The sequence below is a fragment of the Vespa velutina genome, chromosome 3 (assembly GCF_912470025.1).
Source record: "Vespa velutina chromosome 3, iVesVel2.1, whole genome shotgun sequence".
Classification (NCBI taxonomy): Eukaryota; Metazoa; Arthropoda; class Insecta; order Hymenoptera; family Vespidae; genus Vespa; species Vespa velutina.
The window spans coordinates 6,821,477-6,849,353 of record NC_062190.1 but is presented as its reverse complement, the minus strand read 5'-3'; the positions used below and the strand labels follow the sequence as shown (position 1 = coordinate 6,849,353).

The window sequence follows — 27,877 nt, the reverse complement described above, 5'->3', positions numbered from 1 at the left end:
GGTATAAAGATAGTTACGTAAAGAAACATTTAGCTTCATAGATAATAATCTTGATACCATTCTTTTCATAAAAGTGTATTGCGAGGAGAAAATTTAACGAGAAAGTTGTATTGCCATTTCTTTTACTAATAGGTTCATACATGGATGAGTCTCTGTAGTTGTACGTTGATTTAAATTTTTCTGAGACCGTAGTTAACATTTGAACTTTCAACAATACTTATTATTTTATTTTTTACTTTTGAATAAAATTATTTAAGAATTTCGAAATGGCACATTTCATTTATTTCACAGAACAAAAAAAAACAAATTTATCAAGGTAAATACTTTTGAACCTCTATTTGCAAAGTATCCCTGAGTTTATCATGACAATATAAATACATATAATTAAACTAATATACATTATAAATAATAATTATAACATATAAAATTATTAACTTATGTGAATTAAAATTATTTACAAAGTTTTTTCTTTTAATATTTCCAGTCCTCTTTAATAATATCGCTTGCTTTTTCGCCGATCATGATAACTGGTGCATTAGTATTTCCATTAACAATGGTAGGCATTATAGAAGCATCAACGACTCGTAAACCTTTTACGCCGTAAACTCTTAATCTTGGATCCACGACAGCTGTTGGATCATTTCTTGGTCCCATTTTGCACGTACCCACTGGATGATACATGGTGAAGGTAAATTGTCGTATGGCGCACTCCCAATATTCGTACGTAGCGAAAGGAAATTTTTGACAGCCTGGTAGTTTAATAGAATATGGTCTCGAACCAAATCTTTGAAAGGCACTTGTGTTTGAAACAGCCATAGCAATTTGTATACCATCTATCAGAATATCTACATCTTCTTTGTGAGCGAAATAATTCGGAATAATATCAGGATGAGTCAGAGGATTTCTGCTTTTTAGGCGAACCCATCCTGAACTTTTGGGTTTCAATAAAAGTGGTAATATTGTCCAACTGTCAGCATTTTTTAGTGGTTTGAACACCGTATTATAAACGCTATCTCTTAGTCCGACAAACTTGGTTACTGATTCACCATCGGAATTGATGGAACTTGGAAGAAAGTGAAATTGAATGTCCGGATAAACGCCAGAAGGATCAGCGTATTTAGAATTGATAAAGGCCAAGGCTTCGATTCCTGGAGTAGTCAGGGGCCCTTTGTTGTATATTGCATAATTCAGTAATATTGGTAGTGTCTGTAGACGGTCCCTTTTCAAAGTAATTGGTTCGTTCACTGTAAAGCTCAATCCACCGAGACCAACATGGTCCTGAAGATTGTCACCTACTCGAAGATCAGATAATACCGGTATACCGAGTTCTTCGAGATGTTCCTTCGGTCCTATGCCTGAGAGCATTAGCAATTGTGGTGAATTGATCGCTCCAGCTGACAGAATGATTTCTCTCCTTACCCTAACTGTTTGTTTTAAACCATCGCGTAGGAACTCTATCCCTGTAGCTCGCTTGTCGGCATTGAAGAGGACTTTCAATACTTGAGCTTTCAAAGCTACGTGCAAATTTCGTCTGTTCTTTATTGGCCATAGAAAAGCTTTAGCTGACGAGCAACGACTTCCTCTGCGAATCGTACCCTGCATAATCATGAAACCAGTCTGACTTTCACCATTGATATCACGATTTTCATAACCGAGTTCTTGTCCAGCTTGTAAAAAGGCAATCGATAATGGTGATCTCCATGGTGGTTCCTGTATCGTTAAGTAACCTCCCGTTTTATGGTAAGGTGATCTTTGCAAATAAGGATTTCTGTTATCCTCAGACTTGAGAAAGTAAGGAAGAACTTCCTCGTAACTCCAGCCGGTATTACCCATTCTTGCCCATTTGTCGTAATCCAATCTAAAATAGAATTACTTGCTTATTAGTAATAATAATCAACGTGTAATAACGTCAGAGGTTATTGTAAGAAGGTTTCTCGTTTCTCACGTTTTTCACTTTATGGGTATAGGTATTAGATATACATATATTATATATACTATTAGATGTATATACGTATGTAGAACGTAATATGTCACGTAAGTAAAAAAGAATTACCTGTTGCCGCGCACGTATATCATGGCATTTAGGACACTGCTACCACCCAAAACCTTTCCACGTGGCCAATTACACCTGTCTCCTACCATCGCGAGACAATAAGCTGATGTCATTGACGGCATGGTTTGATATTTCCAATCTAATTCAGATAATTGGCCATAGCCAGCGAAAAGTGGTATGTTAGAAATTTCGTTTTCATTATCACCAGCCTCTATTAACAATACACTCCAATTGGATACTTCGGATAATCTTGAAGCTATCACTGCTCCTGCACTTCCACCTCCCACAATGATGAAGTCGTACATTCGATTTAACTGGAGAATTCATTACCGAAAATAATTTACATCTTATTTATGTCTAGAAAAAAAAAGATGATCGAAGAAATTAAAATTAATAATTTACCTCGCGAGTATTTTTCGGAGGAGATTCAGGATCCATTTCATCGTATCTGTATAACGATAGTCCGATTGCCACAAGTGGTATCAAACCGACTCCTACGGCGGATGTCGTAGCAATTAAGGAAACCAAACCTATTGTCATTTCCTAGATTTATTCACCTTGATTTTTTTAACATAATATCGTCGCAGATATTGCGTTAATTATAAAATTATTCTTCGTAAATAATTATTTACACACCATCACTGTTTTTTTTATCGAATATTTTGCTATTCCAATTTTGTAACTTTTAAATCACAGACACTTTCTTCAATTCAGATATTATGTTATAAGAAATAATTTGCTTAAAACTTGTCCATACTTTTCTCTTAAATATACCGGCGAAACACCGTAGACTAAGAGCAGTGTAAAGAGTTTCAATGCCGACGGTGTATTGAATACTGAGAGTGAAATCTTGTTAGATTCTCGGGCATTGCATCGACTTACTAGGTGAGGACGATCGTATAGCTAAAAAGAAAAAGTATCGAAACGTATTATCAATCTTTTCAGAGTGAAACTAATTTCGATGTGACTCTCTATTCTTTATTTATATTTTATTTTATCATTAAAAAAATGTGAATGTGCAAATGTGCCGAAATATTAATTTAAGTTCTTCATTAAAATTACTTGACTTTTGAAAGAATTAAAAGAATTAATTTATTGTTTGTCAAAATGAATTTCAATGAATCCAGTTGGTGAATGGTGGACAATAAAACGTAGGTTTGCACGTGTAACATATGGTTTTAGTGAATACGAATTCTTTTTCGTTGACGTCACAAAAGAGAATCCATTCTCGGATACTTTCACCTTTATGTGATATATATGTTATATACTTTTTCATGCCTCTTCTTTGAGATATTTGTGAAAGTATTCACATAAATAGTACTAATTTGATTATTTTTATTACGTTTTCGTTATTTCTACAAATATTTTTATTAATCTCAATAGAAAAAGGATATTTTTAATTTGCTTTTAAATAATAATTTCAATAAAAAGAAAAAAAAAAGGATAGGAAAAGTCGTTACGTTCGAATTACATTTCACTTCAAGACAATGTTCCAGTGCCTTCTTTTGGTGTTCTACTTTTCCTTCGAGAGTAAGAAGAAAGGCTGGTTCAGTCGATTCTAACTAGTTCTATATTGGTTTTACGTGATTTAATGTAGTAAAATATCTTTACTTTATTATCTCCTTTGGATTGTTATGTCGCACATATCGCAAACAAATATGCATTTCTTTCTATCGAAATGCGTGTTGCATTTTAATAAGTCTCGAAGAAATGGAATCTCTCTTACTTCCTCGTTGTGATACAGAATTGACATTCCACACGAAGAACTGCATCGTACTCAACGATACGATATCTTTTCGTTTTGTTTCCTTTAATAATGAATGAAAACAAATATCAATGTAAATATAAAACAATATTTTTCAATTTTATTTAAAAATTTAGATATGTTTCGTAATAGAAATTTATTTAACCGACATTATCGCGTTCAAGGAGTGTGAATGAAGTAAGAAGAGATTTTATCTATAGACTTTATCAATAGATTTTGCTTAGAGAAGGCGCTCTTTTCTCAAGAAAGTTATCCATGTAAAATTACATTGAAAATGTATGCGAGTAGAAAGTTGCAGTATCTTTGAAGTGCTTTTTCAATCAATATTGCGAAAAACGTTTAAAAAAGAAATTTCTTTTTTTGAAATAATAATATTAATATAAGCTATAAGAATGTTTTTTCGCAATAGAGAATGAATCCGAATTGCTTCGATGTTATTGTTATATTTTCGACTCTAAATTTGTAATAAAAATAACGTACGTATTTTATTCGCATATTGGTAGAAACGATTCTAATCGTCTATAAAAAAAATTATATTTTCACAATAGCAAATTCTTGATTTAGACGTTCGAAAAAGATTTAATCCATTGGATTTTTTCTTTTTGTTTTTTCATAAAAACTATGACAAATAATGTAGTTTGATTTTTTTAAAAATTTATTAGCTATTTATTATTTGCAAAAAAGATATACTTATTTTTTTTTTTTTTTTATTTTTATCCCTTTATTGTGTAGTACATGACGTTGAAAATCTCTACTTATCGTATCTATTTTCAATATCAATTTTCCGCAACAACGGCGAGAAAAATTATAAATCATAAGTTGAGAAAAATTTCAAACAGATTCTTTATTTGTTATAAGGAATATTGCTGTTGGAATGATTAAAATAAAAAATGAAGCATTCTATAATAGAAAATTTAGTATCGATTTTCATTGAATCTTTTTTTTTTTTACAATTTTCTGATTCTTAAAATAAGAAATTTTCGGAGTAAAAAACTGTTAAATCAAGCTATAATAATAGTATAACATATATTTTTGATAACTTCTAAAATTTATTTTAAATTTTAATTTACAATTGAATTAATAGAAAAACTTTAAAATTCCAAGTACTGTAACTGTATGGTCAAATCAATTGAAAAATTGTATGTTTTCTTCTGATGAAGAAATGAGAAAGGGAAACAGAGTTATGAAGGACTGATATAAATTGTAAATGTTGTGAAATGGTCTGATAATAAAGTACTGTTGATTGTTGACGAAAGCATTTTTAAATGCGCTTTTCGCATCGGACCAGCGATGATAGTCGATTCACACGGAGGAAATGTCCCTCGTCTCGTCCGAGCTATAGATCCACTGATAGCGATGAATGAGGGCGATGGAACTATGCTAGGATACCGTTTGTAGGCCGTCAGTAAAATACCGCTCACCGCGTTCCCGCAAATTAATGGGAGAACACGCGTTCTTTTAAAGGATCCCGTGAGAAATGGAGAAGTAATTGCACGATATTAAATGATGCGCGCTATGTAAATCTCACCGTGTATTTGATTGAATGAGTTACAATTGTTTGTATGTCTCGTATATGATGTGCAGTTATTTGTATTGGTTGCTTCTGAAGAAGGCTTGAGAGTTTAGATGCTGTAAATCTGAAAGATGATGTCCTATGTCATATTCAGTAGATGAAAAGTTACAAAGAAAGGAAATACGAGAACCAATTGCAGTTTCAATCAAATCCATTAAAAAAATGTGCAAATGAATGAAATAGCTCATTGATCAATCTTTTCTGATAAGACGGGACTTTGTAAAATCCCAGAATGTAAAGAATGTTAATTCCGAAAGCAAAATGTTTTATGGATTTACACATTTAAATATATTATATGCATATGTAAATATTGTACTCCAGTGTAATTTCAAAGTTACAAATCGTTTTTCTTTTAACAAAATAAAAAATTGTAAAAATCAATTTGTTAGTTTATATCGTAATATTATCTAATTATATTTTTAACAAGAATAGAATTGGATCATTACAATTGGATCTTAACGACAGAAAAAGAAAAAGGAGACGTAAACCTTAAAAAAACTAAAACATTCAATCTGTTTTCACAATCACTTTACAAAACGCAATAATAAAAATATATATTTTACTTTCGTTCGCAGACCTATTTCAACTGTCTAATGTTGATCGAAAGAGGCTGAGAAAGTCTCATTGCTTCTCTTTTGTTTGGACATCCAGTCCTTTTTTATGAGATCTGAACCTTTTTCACCAATCATTATCACAGGTGCATTGATATTTCCACTAGTGATTGTAGGCATGATCGAAGCATCGATCACTCGAAGTCCTTCTACTCCATATACTTTTAAAGAGGGATCTACGACCGCCATTGGATCGGATCGTGGACCCATTTTCGCAGTACAGCTCACGTGATAAATTGTAATTGTGTATTGATAAATTACACATTCCCAGTACTCGTCCGTGAACATAGGAAGATGTTTACAATTTGGCAATGGCTTATTGTGAAATTTTATCCCTAATCTTTTCATGCTACTCGTCTCACCAAATCTAATTGCTGCTTTGGCTCCTTCTCGTAAAACATTTACGTCATCAGGATTTGTTAAATAATTGTGATACATTAACGGATAATCGAGCGGATTTTTCGACCTTAATTTCACATATCCTCGAGATTTAGGTCTGAGTATCAATGGTAAAATGTTGAAACTATCCTGATTAATGATTTCTCCATAGGCTTCATTATAAAAGTCGTCCGTTACGCAGAAGTAATGCAAAATATCTTTAACGTTATTTATCGCGATAGAGTCAATCATAAATTCTATATCTGGCCAATCGTCCGTCTGATTGGCATATTTAGTCGATAAAAAGCCTACTACTTCGAGACCAATACTCGAAGTTAGAGGACCGTTCTCGGTAAATACATATTTCAATATGGTGTTTATATTCAATAAGCGATTAAAAACAATGCTGATCTCGTGGTCGATAAGGAAGGTTAGACCAACAAAAGATATATGATCTTGAAGGTTCTGTCCAACACCAGGTGAATCCTGAATCACTGGAATACCAAGATCTTCGAGGTGATTCTTAGGACCGATTCCAGACAGCATCAATAATTGAGGAGTGTTTATAGCACCTGCCGAAATTATAACTTCTTTCTTCGCAAATACGGTTTCCACACGACCATTCCTAATAAATTCTACACCGTATGCTCTTTTGGTACTTGGATCTATGAGAACACGCGTAACATGACTCCATAACGATAGGTGAAAATTCTTTCGAAATTTGATGGGACGTACGAATGCCTTGGCTGCACTACATCTAGCACCCCTGCGCATTGTATATTGAAAGAATGCGAAGCCTGTTTGTTGTTGGCCATTTACATCCACGATGTTATAACCCATTTCTTCTGCAGCTTGAAGATAGGCTGGACCCAGAGGCGTATTATAAGGAGAGTCTTGAATAGTTAAATAACCGCCTGTAAAATCCATTTTTGCATGAGATTAAATGGATGACTCAATGTCACTGGTAATATCTTGTTATCTCAAAAAATTAATCATCCCAATTCTCCGAATTCTAAGAACAATCAAAATCGTAGCCTACCTGTGCTATGGTATTTGGTGTTCCGCGCCAAATATGGATTTCTTTGGTCCTGTGACTTTTTAAAGTATGGGAGTACATCGTCGTATCCCCAACCAGGGTTACCAAAGCTTTCCCATTGATCAAAGTCACGACGATTCCCACGAATATATAGCATGGCATTAAGTACGCTTGAACCTCCTAATACCTAGAATCAATGGAATAAGATAATGTAATAATTTTAAGTTATTTTCACGAAAATAAGCAAAGTTGTTTCAGTGGCTTATGATTGCTTTTGTTATTAATATATTCGCGGCTGGTTTTACTATATCATTTCAAACTCTTTTGTTGAAAACCGACAAGGTAGTCCTGTGTCAAATCAAAGTCTGTATTCATTGTAATAGTAGAACCCGGAGAATTTTAGGTATAGATATTTATAAATCGTGTTCAGGTAGCTGTTTGATTCAAAGGATCCAACATGGATGTTTTGTTTAATCAATGAATGCATTAATAGCATACCTACCACAATATGATTTATAGACGTTAGAAGATTATATATAATAAGTTTAATGCAAATTCATTTCATTCTAGTATCTTCAATTATCTAATACTTTTTTTTATTCCGTTACGTTATATTAGCAACCATCCATTTATTCTCCTTTGAAAGCGATCTTATTTATGAAAGAGTTTGAAAATTTTGTTCATCATTAAAGTATTATTTTCTCTTTAAACTGATTGTATTTTTCGTATACTTGACACTTTTTGTATTACGACGCACAGTAAGCTAACATACCAGCAATGTAATTATAAAATAATTGATATTGTTATTGATTTCTTCAACAATCTTACGTCACAGGTTAATCAAAGAGCTCACCTTTCCACGGGGCCAACAACAACGTTTATCTTTCATTGCTTGACAAGCACTATCTTGGTTTTCAGTCCTATATTTCCAATCTATTTTGGTATTTTGTAAATAGGTAGAGAAAATCGGTATGTCCGTAATCAAGTTTTCGAAACCACCTGCTTCTAAAAGAAGTACACTCCATTCTGGATTCTCTGTTAATCTATTAACAACAACACTACCAGCTGAACCACCACCTATCACTATGAAATCGTATTCCTTTAATAGATTTTTCGTGACTTGTGGTTGATCTACGGGATCTATTAGATAATAATTGAAATAAATTAAGACAGATATTAGAAACGGTATGATACTCAGTTTTCCGATATCGAGTGCAGTCATACTCGTTTGTATCGCTACTGCTGTAGTTGCCATGTGGTTGTTATTATCGATCTGGACTTTTAATTAGCTGGGTCTTGATTTCCTTTTTGATGAAAGCGAAACTGTTTATATACTGTAACACTGATCATTCAAGGACGTTCAGTGAAATCTTAGTTCTCCTTCCCTTTTATAAATTCGAAAGATCAAGCTTGAGTAATCAAACAAGATTATCATTCATCCATAAATAACCTTTATTATTTTTTCAATTCATGTATTTTTCAAATATTCGAATTAGCATTTCGTATTTACGTCCAATGACAATATTTTTATTTATTTCTTTTTCTTCATAATAATAATATCTCTTGTTGGATATCAGAATGCACTTGCAACAATTAGTCGAAATGAAATCTGAAACATTGAAATTCAAAGAATTATAAAGCTTTGTGGATATCTATGGTATTTTCTTTGAAGTATAATGCTATTTTTTTGATATGTGTAACATTTTATTGAAGAAATGCAAAATCTATTGGATTTTAAATATCGCTTAGTATTTCTTCAATGTATCAACTTTTGTATCAACGTAGAATATTGATACTTTAGTGATAAAAGATAATCATCATCGAAATGAATTTCGATTAAACTGATTGCGTAGATAAGGATTCGAGTTTATGCGTGTATCATTTTATTTTTGTGTATGTGAATCAAACGTAATGAAGTAAATACGTAAATATCTCTAAAAGATGATTTATTTTCTACGGATCTAATATTAGTAAATTAGATTCTATTTACTAATCTTAATCTAATATTAATAGGATTCTATTATGTTCTACGGAATTAATATTAGTAAAAATTATTTATGCAAAGAAGTGAAAATTTATTTTACCTGCAGACTATGGACAAGGCCTCAGGTTGAAGAAATCCGGTTATTCATGGGACATAACGCTAGTGTTTATCGAATATTAAGTTGCCACATCCTTGATCTTAATTTCTTTATCAAGCGAAAATACACATATAAATATTTATCTAACTATTTGATAAAACGATTAGAATAATCAAAAACATTGAAAAAAGGAAAGGAATATAGTAAAGAATAACTTTATTGATCGTAGGTATGTTTAGATAGTTACTCTGGAATGATTAAATAATTGTATGTGCTGTTACTTGTTTGCTACATTTTTAAGAGATAGCTATTTCAACAGTAAACTCCAAACAAATATATGTAACAGTGTAATGCGATGAAAAAATTTAATGGAAAAGTTACATTGTCATCAATTTTGCTGATTTTATCCGTAAGTGAGCCTGTATAATTAGTACGTTATCTTAAATGTTTCTAAGATACTAGTTAACATTTCTACAAACTATCAAGGTTAATACATTCAAATCTCTATTTGTAAACTAACCCTGAGTATATCGTAATAATACATATTAATGTTATATATTACATTATGTATAATTCAATTAATGTACATTATAAATAATAATTTTTGCAAGAGAGTTAAAACTATTCATACATTTTTTTTTTGTTAATATTTCTTTAATAATATCGTTTTCTTTTTCGCCAATCATGATAACTGATGCATTAGTATTTTCATTAACAATTATAGGCAACTGTGATATGTCTGAGCCATTCAATATGTTTTTGTTTGGTTTTACGTGGGAAAATATTTAAATTTGATTATTATATCGTACGTGGAGTTCGAAATATATTTTTGTTTTTCCAGATATATGCCGAATTTTAATCAGCCTGAAAGAAAAGAAATCGTGCCAAATCTCTTTCACGTGTCGGTATAGGATTAATATTTCTCATACAGGATTTCATTGTACGTGCTCGAAGAGTTGTAATATATCTCTTTGTTTTGTTTCGTATAGTAACATTTTGGAAACAATTATAAAGAACAAAGAAAGGGGGTGAAATAATTTCATTTGTGAATTTTTCTATGTTCCGCAATTGATATTAACCTTATCCATATTATCGCGTTGAAAGAAAACAAGTGAAGTAAGAATATATTTCAGGTGTAAATTTTATCAATAGGTTTTAATTGGAGAAGACAATGTAGTTCCAAGAAGTCTGGTTATCCGTGAAAGATAACACTGTTTATTTTATCGAATATTATGTTGCTGCGTCCTTTATGTTAAGCGTGTTTTCAATCAATATTCCGAAATCGTTGAAAAGTTTGTATTTTGGCTGAAATAATAACGATGTTGTATACTACAAGGGTATGGGTTTGCAATAACGAATTGATGCGGATTGCTTTGAAATTACCGTAATGATTTCTTCTTACTCTTCATAATAAAATGACAAATTAGTTAATATCATAAATATAAATATATAAAATTATATAATCATTAGTAAATAAGTTTATTTGGATTTTTATTATTATGAGTTATTTATTTTCATATTATTATTCAAGAAAAAGTTTTTTCAATAATATGAATGGCTATAATATAAAATTAACTTCATCAGAAATTTTTGACATATGATAGTATTGCCATGTGGTTACAAAAACTAGTATGTTTAAAAAAATTTATTATATAAAAAGAAAATACTTTTAGTATTTATGACACGTTATTGACACTTGAAGAAAATTTATCTTGTTTCTTTTAGTTTCTGCAATAACATAAAAAGGAATAAAGCTATAATTTGAAATACTGCTTTTTCTTCTTTTATTCGTACATACTGATTTTTTTTGTTATATTATACATCGAAAACATAAAAATAATATTTAATTTTCTTAAATAATGTTTTGTAAGAATTTTTCTTACTCCTTTCTCTAATAATGTGTGAATAAGTTCTAGTGCGAAAAACTTGCTGCTACCTGCTGCGTTTTTTAATTGCTCGACAGAGTAGTATACTGACACGTTATTCCTACATAGATAATCCAATAATTTGTAGGTGTTACGTTTATTTTGTAAATAATGAAGTTAAATAGTTAAATCTCAGAAAGATTTTTATTCTAATCACTAACACTTACTTACGCGTACTGACGTCAACCCTCCAGCGTACACGAAGTTTTATTAAAATTTGATTAAATTGTTCAATCGTATAATTATACAAATATTGATAATAATTATTCTATTATGTGAAGGATTTATGATAATTGGTAATATTGTCATACTGCGATATCTTCAAAAATTCTATGTTCGTAGGAATGGTAGGTTTTGCGCAGATAGAAAAAAGAATTAATGGGAGCGTTGATTCTCTCCAAAATTGTATTAAGAATATTATTTCACAAAATTTATTTAGACAATTGTTGTTAAAAAGTTTTGATTTAGTAAGAGAACTTCACAAAATCGAAATTCAAAACATTACAACTGTACGGTCAAATAAATGGAAAAATTGTTCATTCTGATGAAATAGCGAAAAAAAAACAGTTAAAAAGAATACTGCATAAATATAGATGGTGTGACTGTAATAAATATATATTATGGAGCACAGCTAACAAGTACATTGAAGAGATGGGACAAAAAGACTTAGGAAAGTATTGATCTTGAAAGCCCAAATATAGTAGCGTTATAGAATAAATTCACGGGTGAGGTAAACTTAGTCGACTGATTAATTGCATTGTACCGGATAAAAATTCATTCAAAAAGATGATATCATTGATATTGGCATCTATTATTGAATTTAAAAATAATACATGCTTGGCATTTATATAAGGAGAGATTGGCTATTATATAATGTATAGTCACCAAGATTATAAAACAGAAATTGCTTCTTGTTTATGTCAAGAATGATAAGGATGTAAAAGGAAGAACATGCTATCTTACATTCTATAGGTAAAAAATTACAAAACAAGAAAAAAGAAAAAAAAAGTAAGAGGACCAACTACAGTTTTTCGTTGTAAAATCCCAAGATGTAATGAATGTTAACTCCAAATGGATAACATGTAAACAAATTCGATTATGGAGTTTTTAAAAATATAAATCATCTCTAACAATTTACAGTTAATTTGGTTATGATAGATAAATGATATAACTAGATTTTGATTAAGCACATATTAATTCTATAAAAGATCATTCTTACAACAGAAAAACAAATAGGAAACATAAGCCTTAAAAAGCAACTCATTAAAGCTTTCTACCTATTCTCGTAATTATTTTATATGACGCAATAATAAAAATATTTAATTTACTTTCATTCGATGAACTATCCAAAATATCTAATATTGATTGAAAGAACCTGAGATAGTCTCATTGCTTCTCTTTCGTCTAAACATCCAATCCTTCTTTATGAGATCCGAACCTTTTTCACCAATCATTATCACAGGTGCATTGATATTGCCATTAGTGATCGTGGGCATGATCGAAGCATCGATCACTCGAAGTCCTTCTATTCCATATACTTTTAAAGAGGGATCTACGACCGCCATTGGATCGGATCGTGGACCCATTTTCGCAGTACAGCTCATGTGATAAATTGTCATTGTGTATTGACGAATTGCACATTCCCAATATTCATCTGTGAACATTGGAAGATGTTTACAATTTGGCAATGGCTTACTGTGAAATTTTGTTCCTAATTTTTTCAGGCTACTCGTCTCAGCAAATGCAATTGCTGCTTTGACTCCTTCACGTAAAACATTAACATCATCTGGATTCGTCAAATAATTGTGATACATTAATGGATAATCGAGCGGATTTTTCGATTTTAATTTCACATATCCACGAGATTTAGGTCTGAGCAACATTGGTAAAATGTTGAAACTATCTTGATTAATGATTTCTCCATAGACTTCATTGTAAAATTCGGTAGATATGCCATGGGCGATTATTGTTTGTTTTCCACCGATATTAATTGAGGTAGAAGTAATCATAAATTCTATATCTGGCCAATCATCGGTTTGGTTGGCATATTTAGTGGGTAGAAAGCCTACTACTTCGAGACCAATACTCGAAGTTAGAGGACCGTTCTCAGTAATTGCATATCTCAATGCTGCGTTTATGTTCACCAAACGAGTTAATACTAAACTGATCTTGTGTTCGATGAGGAATATTAGACCACCAACGGCTATATGATCTTGAAGATTCTGTCCAACGCCAGGTGAATCTTGAATCACTGGAATACCAAGATCTTCGAGGTGATTCTTAGCACCGATTCCAGACAGCATCAATAATTGAGGAGTGTTTATAGCACCTGCCGAAAGTATAACTTCTTTCTTCGCAAATACCGTCTCAACACGACCATTCCTAATAAATTCTACACCGTATGCTCTTTTGGTACTTGGATCTATGAGAATACGCGTAACATGGCTCCATAACGATAGGTGAAAATTCTTTCGAAATTTGATGGGACGTACGAATGCCTTGGCTGCACTACACCTAGCGCCCCTGCGCATTGTATATTGAAAGAATGCGAAGCCTGTTTGTTGTTGGCCATTTACATCCACGATGTTATAACCCATTTCTTCTGCAGCTTGAAGATAGGCTGGACCCAGAGGCGTATTATAAGGAGAGTCTTGAATAGTTAAATAACCGCCTGTAAAATCCATTTTTGCATGAGATTAAATGGATGACTCAATGTCACTGGTAATATCTTGTTATCTCAAAAAATTAATCATCCCAATTCTCCGAATTCTAAGAACAATCAAAATCGTAGCCTACCTGTGCTATGGTATTTGGTGTTCCGCGCCAAATATGGATTTCTTTGGTCCTGTGACTTTTTAAAGTATGGGAGTACATCGTCGTATCCCCAACCAGGGTTACCAAAGCTTTCCCATTGATCAAAGTCACGACGATTCCCACGAATATACAACATGGTATTAAGTACGCTTGAACCTCCTAATACCTAGAATCAATCCGATAAGATAATATAATAATTTTAAGTAGTTTTCTTCGAGAGTAAACTGAAAGATTGTAATGATCTGTGATTGTATTAATTTATATAATATATATTATTGTATTTTATTTTCGTAGGTTTGGCTTAACATAGACATTCCGATTGATCAATGAATAAATGAATTAATAGATAATTTAATTAAATATGGGTTAGAAGAAATACTCATTTATTCAAGTATCTTCAACTATTTGTTGTTTCTTTTTTAATTTCTTAAAGCTGTTACGTTATATTAGCTACCATCTGTTTGTTTTTATTTGTAAATGACCGTATCCATGAACGAGTTTCTAATATTTACCGCGTCGAATTACTTTCTCTCCGACCTGATTATATCTTACGTATACTTGACCTTCTTTACATTATAACTCTTTGCTAATCTGACATTCTAGTAGTCTTCATTATGAAATAATTGTTATTGTTGTCGATTTCTTTAACTATCTTGCATCGCGGCTAAATCAAAGGAGTTACCTTCCCTCGGGTCCAACAACTACGTTGATCATTCATCGCTTGGCAAGCACTATCTTGTGGTTGAGCTCTATACTTCCAATCCAATTTGCTTTTGTGTAAATAGAGAGACAAAATCGGTACGTCCGTAATCTCGGTTTCGTGACCTCCCGCTTCTAAAAGAAGTACACTCCATTCTGGATTCTCTGTTAATCTGTTAACAACAACGCTACCAGCTGAACCGCCACCGACCACTACGAAATCGTATTCCTTTAATAGATTTTTTGTGACTCGTGGTTGATTTTCGGGATCCATTAGATAATAATTGAAGTAAGTTAAGGCAGATATTAAAATCGGTATGATACTCAGTTTTCCGATACCGAGCGCAAATATATTCGTTTGTATCGCTGCTGCTGCAGTTGTCATAATGTTCGTCATCATTGATTTTTACTTTTAATTAGTTAGGCCTTTATTTTTTTCTTCGATCAAAGCGAAACCGTCCATATACTGTAACACCGATTAGTCAAGGACATTCGTTGAAACCATATGTAACTTTTATTAGTTACTTCTCCTTTTCGTTTATGAGTTCGGATGATCAAGCTTGGGTAATTAAACAAGATTGTTACGTAAATCATTGTACTGTCATATTCGATTTTTGTTGAAGTTACTTTTATTTTTAATTAACCGTAATTATTTTTTCAAGAGCATATATTTCTTAAGTATTCGAAAAATATTTCGTCATTACATTCAACGAGGACATTTTCATTGATTTCCTTTTCTCCGTAATAACGATACTCTCGTAACGATATTCTAGCAGAATATTGTAACTTAGTTGATGGTATAAGATCTGGAATACTGAAATTCAACAAATTATATATATATATTTTAGCGTAAATTATTTTTTTCTAAGTGAAATGTTATTTTTATTTGCTATGTATTTTAAATTTATCTTTATCCGAAATATCCTTTTTTCGTAATTCTGTTTTTTTCGAATTTCAAGATTTTTTTTTTTTTTATGTATTATATTTCGTATCATGTATAAACAAATATGGATATTGTGATACTTTAGTGATGACAGATAATTATTTAATTAGTGTAGTTACTTGATTATGACAACGTATAGCACATCATCGTGACTTATTTAATTAAATAAATAAAATTTAAATGATTTATTGACTTTCATTTTTCTTAAACAGTAATAAAATCTGTAATATTTAATTTTGATATTTAACAACAAATTTTCCTGCTAAACTTATTGGATTTATTCGGCATTTATTTATTGTATAAATTCACATTCGAATTTAGTTAAATATAATAGTTCATTAATCGTAATGACAGCGTCTATTTTATATCACATTTGATTATTTTCAGTTAATTTTTTCTATATTTTTGAAACAGATGTCTGTTTTCAATTGTTGACTTTTTTTATGAAAACGATTCCAACAATTTTTACTGAATTTATTTTTGCTCACAGTTTTTGAAAAAAATTCCTCATTTTTTTGTTCATAAATATGAAAGATTTATTTTTCCTTTTGTACGTTTTGCGATCATATAAAAGTGCTGTGTAATATTTAATTTTTATACAACGTATAAGTTCTGAAATATATCTAATTTTTAAAACTATATTTAAACTATACAGAAATTTTATGAAATACTTCTCAAAACTTAATGAAAGTAAAAAATAGTACGTGAATAATATTTTTAATATTTTATGAGAGATCAAAAACTATTTCGGTGTAGGTTTGTAATACGTATAAATTTTATACAAAGAATAAGACAAAAATATGAAAACTAATTTTACAAAATTATTCATTTATATTTTTCAATAAATATCAGAAAATAATTCTGAAAATATGATCTACTAAAATTGAGTAATTATTAGGACGAATTACAAATTATTTTGATCCTCTTTATGAATCTATTTTTAAATATAGGTATATGTATTTTAAATAAATATTCTTAAACATCACCGATTCGCTGCAGAAATTTAATTGTTTATGAAAAATTTGATAAATTTTATATTTTTGAAAGCGACGTCAGAAAATAAATTTAGAAATATAGTAAAAAATAGTATTTTTATCTCTCAGATTCTAAGATCTCAAAGGTACAAGCTTTGCGCGAGAAAATATTGAGAAGTGAAATTACATGAAAATATAGAATATATCTTATTGTATATTGCAGAGTATTTTAATATTGATTACACCAGGAAAGATTATTAATATCACCAATAAAATATTCTATAAATTTCACGGACCTTTTGTTCAATATGTTGACTATGTCTACACGTAATTAAATTTATTCTTTATATTAACTAAATGTAAATGGCGTAAAATATGCTAACAAAATGAAATCAGCTAGATTCTTTGTTGCAAATACAATTGGGAATTTGAAAACAAAAAGAAAAACCAACACCCATTGATGTATTACTTGATATATTGCAAGCGCTAGTAGCAAATGTAAAACATTCTTTATTTGTATAGAAAACTTCCATATTTTTTAACAATTTTTGTACTCGTTTTTGTAATTTTTTGTAATTACTTAAGAAACGTTTCTTTTTTTTTTTTTTCATTATAGGCGCATTCAAACGTATAATTTTTCTTGATGAATTTATTCGATATATTTGTAACGATTTTGGAAAAAAGCAAAAGAATTACGAAAAAAGGGATGTAATTCTAAGGTTAATCTTCGGACTGTATGAATGAAAAGGAAGAGCAAAGAAATAAAATTACATTTAAAAGGTAATATACTTAAATATTGACAAAGTTTTGAATTTCCCTATTTAGGATGTTCCTTTGTCAAGTAGTAAATTTCATAGTGTCTAACTTGCGATTTCGTAGTTAGAGCTGCTAAACGGCATCTAATGCAATTTCAGAACGCCAAAGTATTGCGTAATTTCTTTAAGTGAACGTAAATGGTGACCGATGTAATGTAGTATAATAGATTCTACTTCGTGCTTTTCCTTTCGAAAAAGAATACTCACCAGTAATTCGTTTGCTTTATGTTAAAGCGATCACTTAAAAATTAGAACACAAAGAGTGTCTTCCCAAAATGTCTTCGTTAGAAATATCACAATGTACGTCATTTATCGATGTGTCTCGACATTATTTTTCCATAATTTTAAGTCAATTAATTGTAAACGCGATATTTATTAGTATAGTTTCACATACATTCATTGTGAGACGGATCGTGCAGCTCACTGTGTCAGAGAAAGCGATAGACTGAAAGTTCGAATGTGGCGATGAAACATATAAACCTTGACTACCACCACCTTAATATGACGAAATTACTTTAGCCACCATTTTTAAATTCTTTCTTATTAAGCCTATCACGAGCCTTTTAGTATATATTTATTCTTTGCCTCTAACCCTTTAGCTGCTCATTAATACTTAGGCTTGGCATGGTAATTGTGATATAGATCAAGGTGCATAATTATTCATAACAATTTTTTATTATATTTTTTTTTTTTTTTTCTAGAGTCTTTTTACTTTTACTTTTACGTTTAATCCATTTGCAATGATGTCATAACAAACTTGGAGTATTCTTTGCCGGTAAAAATCGCACGATAATGACATTTGCTCACTTAAGTGAAAAGAAAGTCTCCATTCTACTTGGTATTTTATAAGATTTCGCCAATGTTCGTATATTTAGATTTTAGGTCAGACGAGAAATTTATTCTCTTACCGTATTATCAAAATGCATGTCTTATCGACATTTATAAAAATTTTTTTTAAAACTTAAGAGTTGTAATTATCATATAAATAGACATTTTAGATCTCTTTTAAATTTATGATGATTAATATAAAACTATCAAATCGTTTTTGCTAAGTTGTTACGTATATTATTTATTAATATGTATAATGATGAAATGACTGTTAAAAAATAGAATAAGTTAAATCGCCTATAATAAGTATGATGTTTTTTTTACAGTATGTAGGTTAATATAAATTTTATCAGTTCATTCGACATAAAACATTAATCAATTTCCATTATATATGTCAACATAAAACTTGTTTTTTACGTATTTCTTACAAATAATTTCTCTTTCATAGTTAGTTTCGAAATCAATAAACATGTGTACCCGCATTCGACTTAATCGATCATTTCTGTTCTTTGCTCTTTACCTCTTTCATCAGGGGTTACAAATTATTATCAGTTATATACTTCGCAGGAATATTTGTTAATATTTAAACAATTTAACATAAATACATATTTTACTCAATAGAATACATAACCAGAAAATTAGCATTCATTCATAATTATAATTTATATCAATATAGTGTATGTGTGTACTCATCCATTAACATTATTTTAATAGTTTTCTTATTAAGTGAATTATCGTTGGGAACTATGATAAAATCATGCGATTGTGAAGCAAGCAGTTTATTATGTGGATTTTATATAACACACAGATACAATACGTAATATATACAATTGAGAAGATCGTTCTTTTTTATCCATTTTAGTATATGAAATAATGAAAATATTTTCTATCTCAATTGTATATAGTACTCGATGCGTATAATTTTTCATTATAAAGATATCAAAATCAATGTAAATATAAAATATATAGGAATGCCTACGAATAGGCAACCATATATACTCCGGTGAAACTTTGAAGGCTCAATCCATAACCCGCGACGTAATATTTATATAATCGAATATAGTATTTATTTATATTTATAATGATCCCATATACCAAAAAACAATTAAAAGAATATTTTTTAACATTACGATAAAAACGATACGTTTCTTTTTTTACGTTATAAAAGAAAAAGAAACTTCCAATTAAGGAAGCATCGTGGCTTATAAGAACTTAAAGTTTACTTTACGACTTTCAATTATTTTTTTTGTAGCTCATTCTTTCCGAGCCAATTCGTTTTTATCATATCTGCTCCTTTCTTGGCTATAATCAAAATTGATGTGTTTGTATGTGTTATTAATTCGTTTACTATCAATAAATGATGGAAAATTAGTCTTATTTCAGCACATACTTTAAATATATATATATATATATTTAAAGTATGTGCTGAAAGTATATATATATATATATATATATATATATATATATATATATATATATATATATATATTTAAAGTATGTGCTGAAATAAGACTAATTTTCCATCATTTATTGATAGTAAACGAATTAATATATATATATATATATATATATATATATATATATATATATATATATTTAAAGTATGTGCTGAAATAAGACTAATTTTCCATCATTTATTGATAGTAAACGAATTAATAACACATACAAACAGATATATATATATATATATCTTTAAAAAGCAAGTTTTTAGAATTTTTAATAGTACACATAATTATTTTATACTACGTATTTGAAAAATATATAAATTACTTTCATTCGATGGACTATCCAAAATATCTAATATTGATTGAAAGAACCTGAGATAGTCTCATTGCTTCTCTTTCGTCTAGATATCCAATCCTTCTTTATGAGATCCGAACCTTTTTCACCAATCATTATCACAGGTGCATTGATATTTCCACTAGTGATCGTAGGCATGATCGAAGCATCGATCACTCGAAGTCCTTCTACTCCATATACTTTTAAAGAGGGATCTACGACCGCCATTGGATCAGATCGTGGACCCATTTTCGCAGTGCAGCTCATGTGATAACTTGGCATGGTTAATTGGCGAATTGCACATTCCCAGTACTCGTCCGTGAACATAGGAAGATGTTTACAATTTGCCAATGGCTTACTGTAAAATCTTGTCCCTAATCTTTTCATGCTACTCGTTTCAGCAAATCTAATTGCTGCTTTGACTCCTTCTCGTAAAACATTTACATCATCAGGATTCGTTAAATAATTGTGATACATTAATGGATAATCGAATGGATTTTTTGACTTTAATTTCATATATCCACGAGATTTAGGTCTGAGCAACATTGGTAAAATGTTGAAACTATCTTGATTAATGATCTCTCCATACATTTCATTGTTAAAATTATCCGTTAGACATAAAGCATCTTTAAATAGTTCTCCCATGGTATTAACCGAGGAAGAGGAAATTACTAACTCTACATCGGGCCAATCGTCCGTCTGATTGGCATATTTGGTGGATAAAAAGCCTACTGCATCGATACCAATAATCGAAGTTAGTGGACCGTTTTCGGTAATTTCATATTTCAATATTGAGTTTATGTTTAATATACGATTATAAACAAAGCTGATCTCGTGGTCGATAAGGAAAGATAGACCAAAAATAGATATATGATCTTGAAGGTTCTGTCCAACACCAGGTGAATTCTGAATCACTGGAATATCAAGATCTTCGAGGTGATTCTTAGCACCGATTCCAGACAGCATCAATAATTGAGGGGTGTTTATAGCACCTGCCGAAAGTATAACTTCTTTTTTTGCAAATACGGTCTCAACATGACCATTTCTAATAAATTCTACACCGTATGCTCTTTTGGTACTTGGATCTATGAGAACACGCGTAACATGACTCCATAATGATAGGTGAAAATTCTTTCGAAATTTGATGGGACGTACGAATGCCTTGGCTGCACTACATCTAGCACCCCTGCGCATTGTATATTGAGGCAATGCAAAGCCGGTTTGTTGTTGGCCATTTGTATCCACGATGTTATAACCCATCTCTTCTGCAGCTTGAAGATATGCTGGAGCCAGTAGCGTATTATAAAGAGAGTCTTGAATAGTTAAATAACCACCTGTAAAATCCATTTTTTCAGGAGAATGAATGGATGACTCAATATCACTTGTAATGTCTTGTTATCTCAAAAAATCAAGCATTTCAATTCTTCGAATTTTATGAACAATCAAAATCCTATCCTACCTGTGCTATGGTATTTGGTGTTCAGCGCCAGATATGGGTTTGTTTGGTTCTGTGACTTTTTAAAGTATGGGAGTACATCGTCGTATCCCCAACCAGGGTTACCAAAGCTTTCCCATTGATCAAAATCACGACGATTCCCACGAATATACATCATAAAATTAAGTACGCTTGAACCTCCTAATACCTAGAATCAATGGAATAAGATAATGTAATAATTTTAAGTTATTTTCACGAAAATAAGCAAAGTTGTTTCAGTGGCTTATGATTGCTTTTTTTATTAATATATTCGCGGCTGGTTTTACTATATCATTTCAAACTCTTTTGTTGAAAACCGACAAGGTAGTCCTGTGTCAAATCAAAGTCTGTATTCATTGTAATAGTAGAACCCGGAGAATTTTAGGTATAGATATTTATAAATCGTGTTCGGGTAGCTGTTTAATTCAAAGGATCCAACATGGATGTTTTGTTTAATCAATGAATGCATTAATAGCATATCTACTGCAATATGATTTATAGACGTTAGAAGATTATATATAATAAGTTTAATGCAAATTCATCTCATTCTAGTATCTTCAATTATCTAATACTTTTTTTTATTCCGTTACGTTATATTAGCAACCATCCATTTATTCTCCTTTGAAAGCGATCTTATTTATGAAAGAGTTTGAAAATTTTGTTCATCATTAAAGTATTATTTTCTCTTTAAACTGATTGTATTTTTCGTATACTTGACACTTTTTGTATTACGACGCACAGTAAGCTAACATACCAGCAATGTAATTATAAAATAATTGATATTGTTATTGATTTCTTCAACAATCTTACGTCACAGGTTAATCAAAGAGCTCACCTTTCCACGGGGCCAACAACAACGTTTATCTTTCATCGCTTGACAAGCACTATCTTGGTTTTCAGTCCTATATTTCCAATCTATTTTGGTATTTTGTAAATAGGTAGAGAAAATCGGTACGTCCGTAATCTTGTTTTCGAAACCACCTGCTTCTAAAAGAAGTACACTCCATTCTGAATTCTCTGTTAATCTATTAACAACAACGCTACCAGCTGAACCACCACCGACCACTACGAAATCGTATTCTTTTAATAGATTTTTCATGACTTGTGGTTGATTTTCTGGGTCTATTAGATAATAATTGAAATAAATTAAGACAGATATTAGAAACGGTATGATTCTCAATTTTTCGATACCGAGTGCAGCCATACTCGTTTGTATCGCTGCTGCTGCAGTTGCCATATGGTTCGTCATCATTGATCTGGACTTTTAATTAGCTAGGCCTTTTTTACCTCTTCGATCAAAGCGAAACTGTTCATATATTGTAACACTCAAGTGATCAGTCAAGGACGTTCTGTGAAACCATATACAACTTTTAATAGTTAGTTCTCCTTCTCTTTTATAAATTCGAAGGATCAAGCTTGAGTAATCAAACAAGATTATCATTCATCCATAAATAACCCTAATTATTTTTTCAATTCATGTATTTCTCAAATATTCGAATTAGCATTTCGTATTTACGTCCAATGACAATATTTTTATTTATTTCTTTTTCTTCATAATAATAATATCTCTTGTTGGATATCAGAATGCACTTGCAACAATTAGTCGAAATGAAATCTGAAACATTGAAATTCAAAGAATTATAAAGCTTTGTGGATATCTATGGTATTTTCTTTGAAGTATAATGCTATTTTTTTGATATGTGTAACATTTTATTTAAGGAATACAAAATCTACTGGATTTTAAATATCGCTTAGTATTTCTTCAATGTATCAGCTTTTGTATCAACGCAGAATAGTGATACTTTAGTGATGAAAGATAATCATCATCGAAATAAATTTCGATTAAACTGATTGCGTGGGGAAGGATTCGAGTTTATGCATGTATCATTTTATTTTTGAGTATGTGAATCAATCATAATGATTTAATTACATCTCTAAAAGATGATCTATTTTCTGGAATTCTTAATTTTATGTGACTTATAGTTTTGTTGATAAGTAAACTAAGGACCAATATTGTGTACAAATTTAAAGAATATATTTTTTGATCTATATTTTTTAAGTCGTAATTGATTTTTTGCGAAGCTGAGTGATTTGTTTATAGTTATTTGTTGTTTCAGTATCTTACACGAGACTGCTTATTGTTCTAAACTATCTTTTAGGCTATAAGTAGTGATTACTTCTTGTAATGATCGTACCTTCTATTTTTTATTTCAATCAACTAAAGAAGGAACCTGGTAATAATTATAATAGTTCATACAACTGTTGATAACAAATCCAATAACAAGTAAAGGACATGGATTCTCTCAGGACTTTCCTTGCTCACGGACGAATTATCATTACTGAACAAGATTATCCTCGAGATTAAGAAATCAATGTGATGCGAAGAGCACATGTACTTTTTTCTAACTGGATAGAATTGTAAGAACGAAGAAATAATTGATAATAAAAGCGTATCAAGTCGTACCGTTATCTCATTCAGGAAGATATGTGTTATACTGACTAGGATAATAACTCCATCCGTCCGTGACATGAAAGAGTTCAGTGTAAGCAATTTGTATTACGCAAGCTGTGACTTTACTCACCTACTAGATTATATAAAATAATTAGTGCTAAATTTTGTTGCCAAACTGACTTTTCGAATTCGTAATGATCACACTGAGGCACCTTTCAGTTTGCTGGACGACTCTTCTATGATTTATCGGAAATGGCGATACAGAACATTATTGTAAGATATTTTTTGTAATCCTATCTGTAAGATGCAGTCTAGTGAAATTCAAATCGCTTTTATAGTTAATAGGAATTTTACTAATTCAGATATTATAATGGTATAACACTTTGCACTTTATTCTGTACACTGAGGTCAGTTTACTTAATATCGCCTTCTGCCTTTTGTACTCTTTTCTTGGTCTACTGATGACTAATTTTGCTTCTTTCCCATTTTTTCTGTTAATATTTTTATCCCCACTTTTCATTCTCGCAGATGGTTTTGGAAATTTTAAATACATTACTTATCTCACTCAAGTTATATCTCCATTTCATTCCCACTCTCAATATTTCAGTTATGTCTCTTCCTTTCACAAATAAGCTTAATTCGCCAATAGCATATCATATTTTTGTTCAACTGTCGATCGACTGATCTCGTTCAAACACAACTAATTAAATTTACCAAGTGATTATACAAATGGAAACATTATAATGATAATTTACAATGTTTGAGATTCGGATTTAATCATACATATTTCGATGATTATTTTGGCACGTTATACAATAGATTAAAAATCTTGATGACTAGTTCCACAGACTCATGATAGTTTTTGAATATGTAATCATTTCTTTTTCGTTTATATATATATAACTCTTTTTTATGATATCCGAGTTCCTCTTACTTATCATCATTCGCGAATATTCAGTGCACATTTATGGAGTATCAATAGAAATGGGGGTTCGGTTGTAGATTTTCTCATGTTTACGTTTTCACGTCGTATTACACGTTTCCTTTCTTCGTAAACATTTGTTTAGTTTTTTTTTTAAGGTTTAGCAAACGAGAACTTGATACATTTCTGCTTTCATTATTTTCGCACGTTTTACCCAAGATTTTGTTAAATTTATTATAAACCATAATTGAATTGAAATTAATCGAAGTGGTTCAATTTTTATCAATAGCAATGTGAGGTTGACCGATTTATTAATTTTAGTCGAAATGTAATATAACAATATTTGCTACAATATATAATATATTTGTGAGTAGCGTTACGTATTGCGAGATTTCTGAAATAATATTTCGTTAATGACGCTACTAACTACGCCGGTAAAAAGTTTTTCGTTTTATCTGACTATCCGATAAAATGATTGGAATAATCAAAAACAATGAAAAAAGGAAAGGAATATGGTAAAGAATAACTTTATTGATCGTAGGTATGTTTAGATAGTTACTCTGGAATGATTAAATAATTGTATGTGCTGTTAATTGTTTGCTACATTTTTAAGAGATAGCTATTTCAACAGTAAACTCCAAACAAATATATGTAACAGTGTAATGCGATGAAAAAATTTAATGGAAAAGTTACATTGTCATCAATTTTGCTGATTTTATCCGTAAGTGAGCCTGTATAATTAGTACGTTATCTTAAATGTTTCTAAGATACTAGTTAACATTTCTACAAACTATCAAGGTTAATACATTCAAATCTCTATTTGTAAACTAACCCTGAGTATATCGTAATAATACATATTAATATTATATATTACATTATGTATAATTCAATTAATGTACATTATAAATAATAATTTTTGCAAGAGAGTTAAAACTATTCATACATTTTTTTTTTGTTAATATTTCTTTAATAATATCGTTTTCTTTTTTGCCAATCATGATAACTGATGCATTAGTATTTTCATTAACAATTATAGGCAACTGTGATATGTCTGAGCCATTCAATATGTTTTTGTTTGGTTTTACGTGGGAAAATATTTAAATTTGATTATTATATCGTACGTGGAGTTCGAAATATATTTTTGTTTTTCCAGATATATGCCGAATTTTAATCAGCCTGAAAGAAAAGAAATCGTGCCAAATCTCTTTCACGTGTCGGTATAGGATTAATATTTCTCATACAGGATTTCATTGTACGTGCTCGAAGAGTTGTAATATATCTCTTTGTTTTGTTTCGTATAGTAACATTTTGGAAACAATTATAAAGAACAAAGAAAGGGGGTGAAATAATTTCATTTGTGAATTTTTCTATGTTCCGCAATTGATATTAACCTTATCCATATTATCGCGTTGAAAGAAAACAAGTGAAGTAAGAATATATTTCAGGTGTAAATTTTATCAATAGGTTTTAATTGGAGAAGACAATGTAGTTCCAAGAAGTCTGGTTATCCGTGAAAGATAACACTGTTTATTTTATCGAATATTATGTTGCTGCGTCCTTTATGTTAAGCGTGTTTTCAATCAATATTCCGAAATCGTTGAAAAGTTTGTATTTTGGCTGAAATAATAACGATGTTGTATACTACAAGGGTATGGGTTTGCAATAACGAATTGATGCGAATTGCTTTGAAATTACCGTAATGATTTCTTCTTACTCTTCATAATAAAATGACAAATTAGTTAATATCATAAATATAAATATATAAAATTATATAATCATTAGTAAATAAGTTTATTTGGATTTTTATTATTATGAGTTATTTATTTTCATATTATTATTCAAGAAAAAGTTTTTTCAATAATATGAATGGCTATAATATAAAATTAACTTCATCAGAAATTTTTGACATATGATAGTATTGCCATGTGGTTACAAAAACTAGTATGTTTAAAAAAATTTATTATATAAAAAGAAAATACTTTTAGTATTTATGACACGTTATTGACACTTGAAGAAAATTTATCTTGTTTCTTTTAGTTTCTGCAATAACATAAAAAGGAATAAAGCTATAATTTGAAATACTGCTTTTTCTTCTTTTATTCGTACATACTGATTTTTTTTGTTATATTATACATCGAAAACATAAAAATAATATTTAATTTTCTTAAATAATGTTTTGTAAGAATTTTTCTTACTCCTTTCTCTAATAATGTGTGAATAAGTTCTAGTGCGAAAAACTTGCTGCTACCTGCTGCGTTTTTTAATTGCTCGACAGAGTAGTATACTGACACGTTATTCCTACATAGATAATCCAATAATTTGTAAGTGTTACGTTTATTTTGTAAATAATGAAGTTAAATAGTTAAATCTCAGAAAGATTTTTATTCTAATCACTAACACTTACTTACGCGTACTGACGTCAACCCTCCAGCGTACACGAAGTTTTATTAAAATTTGATTAAATTGTTCAATCGTATAATTATACAAATATTGATAATAATTATTCTATTATGTGAAGGATTTATGATAATTGGTAATATTGTCATACTGCGATATCTTCAAAAATTCTATGTTCGTAGGAATGGTAGGTTTTGCGCAGATAGAAAAAAGAATTAATGGGAGCGTTGATTCTCTCCAAAATTGTATTAAGAATATTATTTCACAAAATTTATTTAGACAATTGTTGTTAAAAAGTTTTGATTTAGTAAGAGAACTTCACAAAATCGAAATTCAAAACATTACAACTGTACGGTCA

At 30.3% G+C, this 27,877-nt stretch overlaps 5 protein-coding genes across 8 annotated transcripts in view; 1 reads left to right on the top strand and 4 right to left on the bottom strand.

The window, feature by feature from the left end:
* Positions 1-27,877, top strand: part of LOC124947739 (flotillin-2) — a 73,590-nt gene that overhangs the window by 11,068 nt on the left and 34,645 nt on the right. The gene's annotated exons all lie outside the window — the stretch shown is intronic.
* LOC124947737 (glucose dehydrogenase [FAD, quinone]-like) lies at positions 260-2,593 on the bottom strand. Its single transcript, XM_047490307.1, has 3 exons — positions 2,456-2,593; positions 2,054-2,367; positions 260-1,858 (listed from the first exon to the last, which is right to left on the bottom strand). Exons 1-3 carry the CDS (start codon positions 2,591-2,593, stop codon positions 472-474), a joined length of 1,839 nt encoding a protein of 612 aa, XP_047346263.1. The 3' UTR covers positions 260-471.
* LOC124947734 (glucose dehydrogenase [FAD, quinone]-like) lies at positions 2,892-11,680 on the bottom strand. 3 transcript variants are annotated; one of them, XM_047490303.1, is made up of 5 exons: positions 9,501-11,680; positions 8,270-9,025; positions 7,420-7,603; positions 6,365-7,294; positions 2,892-2,956 (listed from the first exon to the last, which is right to left on the bottom strand). In XM_047490303.1, exons 2-5 carry the CDS (start codon positions 8,669-8,671, stop codon positions 2,907-2,909), a joined length of 1,566 nt encoding a protein of 521 aa, XP_047346259.1. In that variant the 5' UTR covers positions 8,672-9,025; positions 9,501-11,680; the 3' UTR covers positions 2,892-2,906. The 3 variants fall into 3 exon arrangements, with proteins under 3 accessions (XP_047346259.1, XP_047346258.1, XP_047346256.1); XM_047490300.1 differs by lacking the exon at positions 2,892-2,956 and having other exon boundaries at positions 4,890-7,294; XM_047490302.1 differs by lacking the exons at positions 2,892-2,956; positions 9,501-11,680 and having other exon boundaries at positions 4,745-7,294; positions 8,270-9,082.
* Positions 11,826-19,849, bottom strand: LOC124947733 (glucose dehydrogenase [FAD, quinone]-like). Its single transcript, XM_047490299.1, has 4 exons — positions 17,875-19,849; positions 14,919-15,401; positions 14,219-14,402; positions 11,826-14,093 (listed from the first exon to the last, which is right to left on the bottom strand). Exons 2-4 carry the CDS (start codon positions 15,333-15,335, stop codon positions 12,778-12,780), a joined length of 1,917 nt encoding a protein of 638 aa, XP_047346255.1. The 5' UTR covers positions 15,336-15,401; positions 17,875-19,849; the 3' UTR covers positions 11,826-12,777.
* On the bottom strand, positions 20,107-27,631 carry LOC124947732 (glucose dehydrogenase [FAD, quinone]-like). 2 transcript variants are annotated; one of them, XM_047490297.1, is made up of 4 exons: positions 24,331-27,631; positions 22,584-23,363; positions 21,734-21,917; positions 20,123-21,608 (listed from the first exon to the last, which is right to left on the bottom strand). In XM_047490297.1, exons 2-4 carry the CDS (start codon positions 22,998-23,000, stop codon positions 20,293-20,295), a joined length of 1,917 nt encoding a protein of 638 aa, XP_047346253.1. In that variant the 5' UTR covers positions 23,001-23,363; positions 24,331-27,631; the 3' UTR covers positions 20,123-20,292. The 2 variants fall into 2 exon arrangements, with proteins under 2 accessions (XP_047346254.1, XP_047346253.1); XM_047490298.1 differs by lacking the exon at positions 24,331-27,631 and having other exon boundaries at positions 20,107-21,608; positions 22,584-23,397.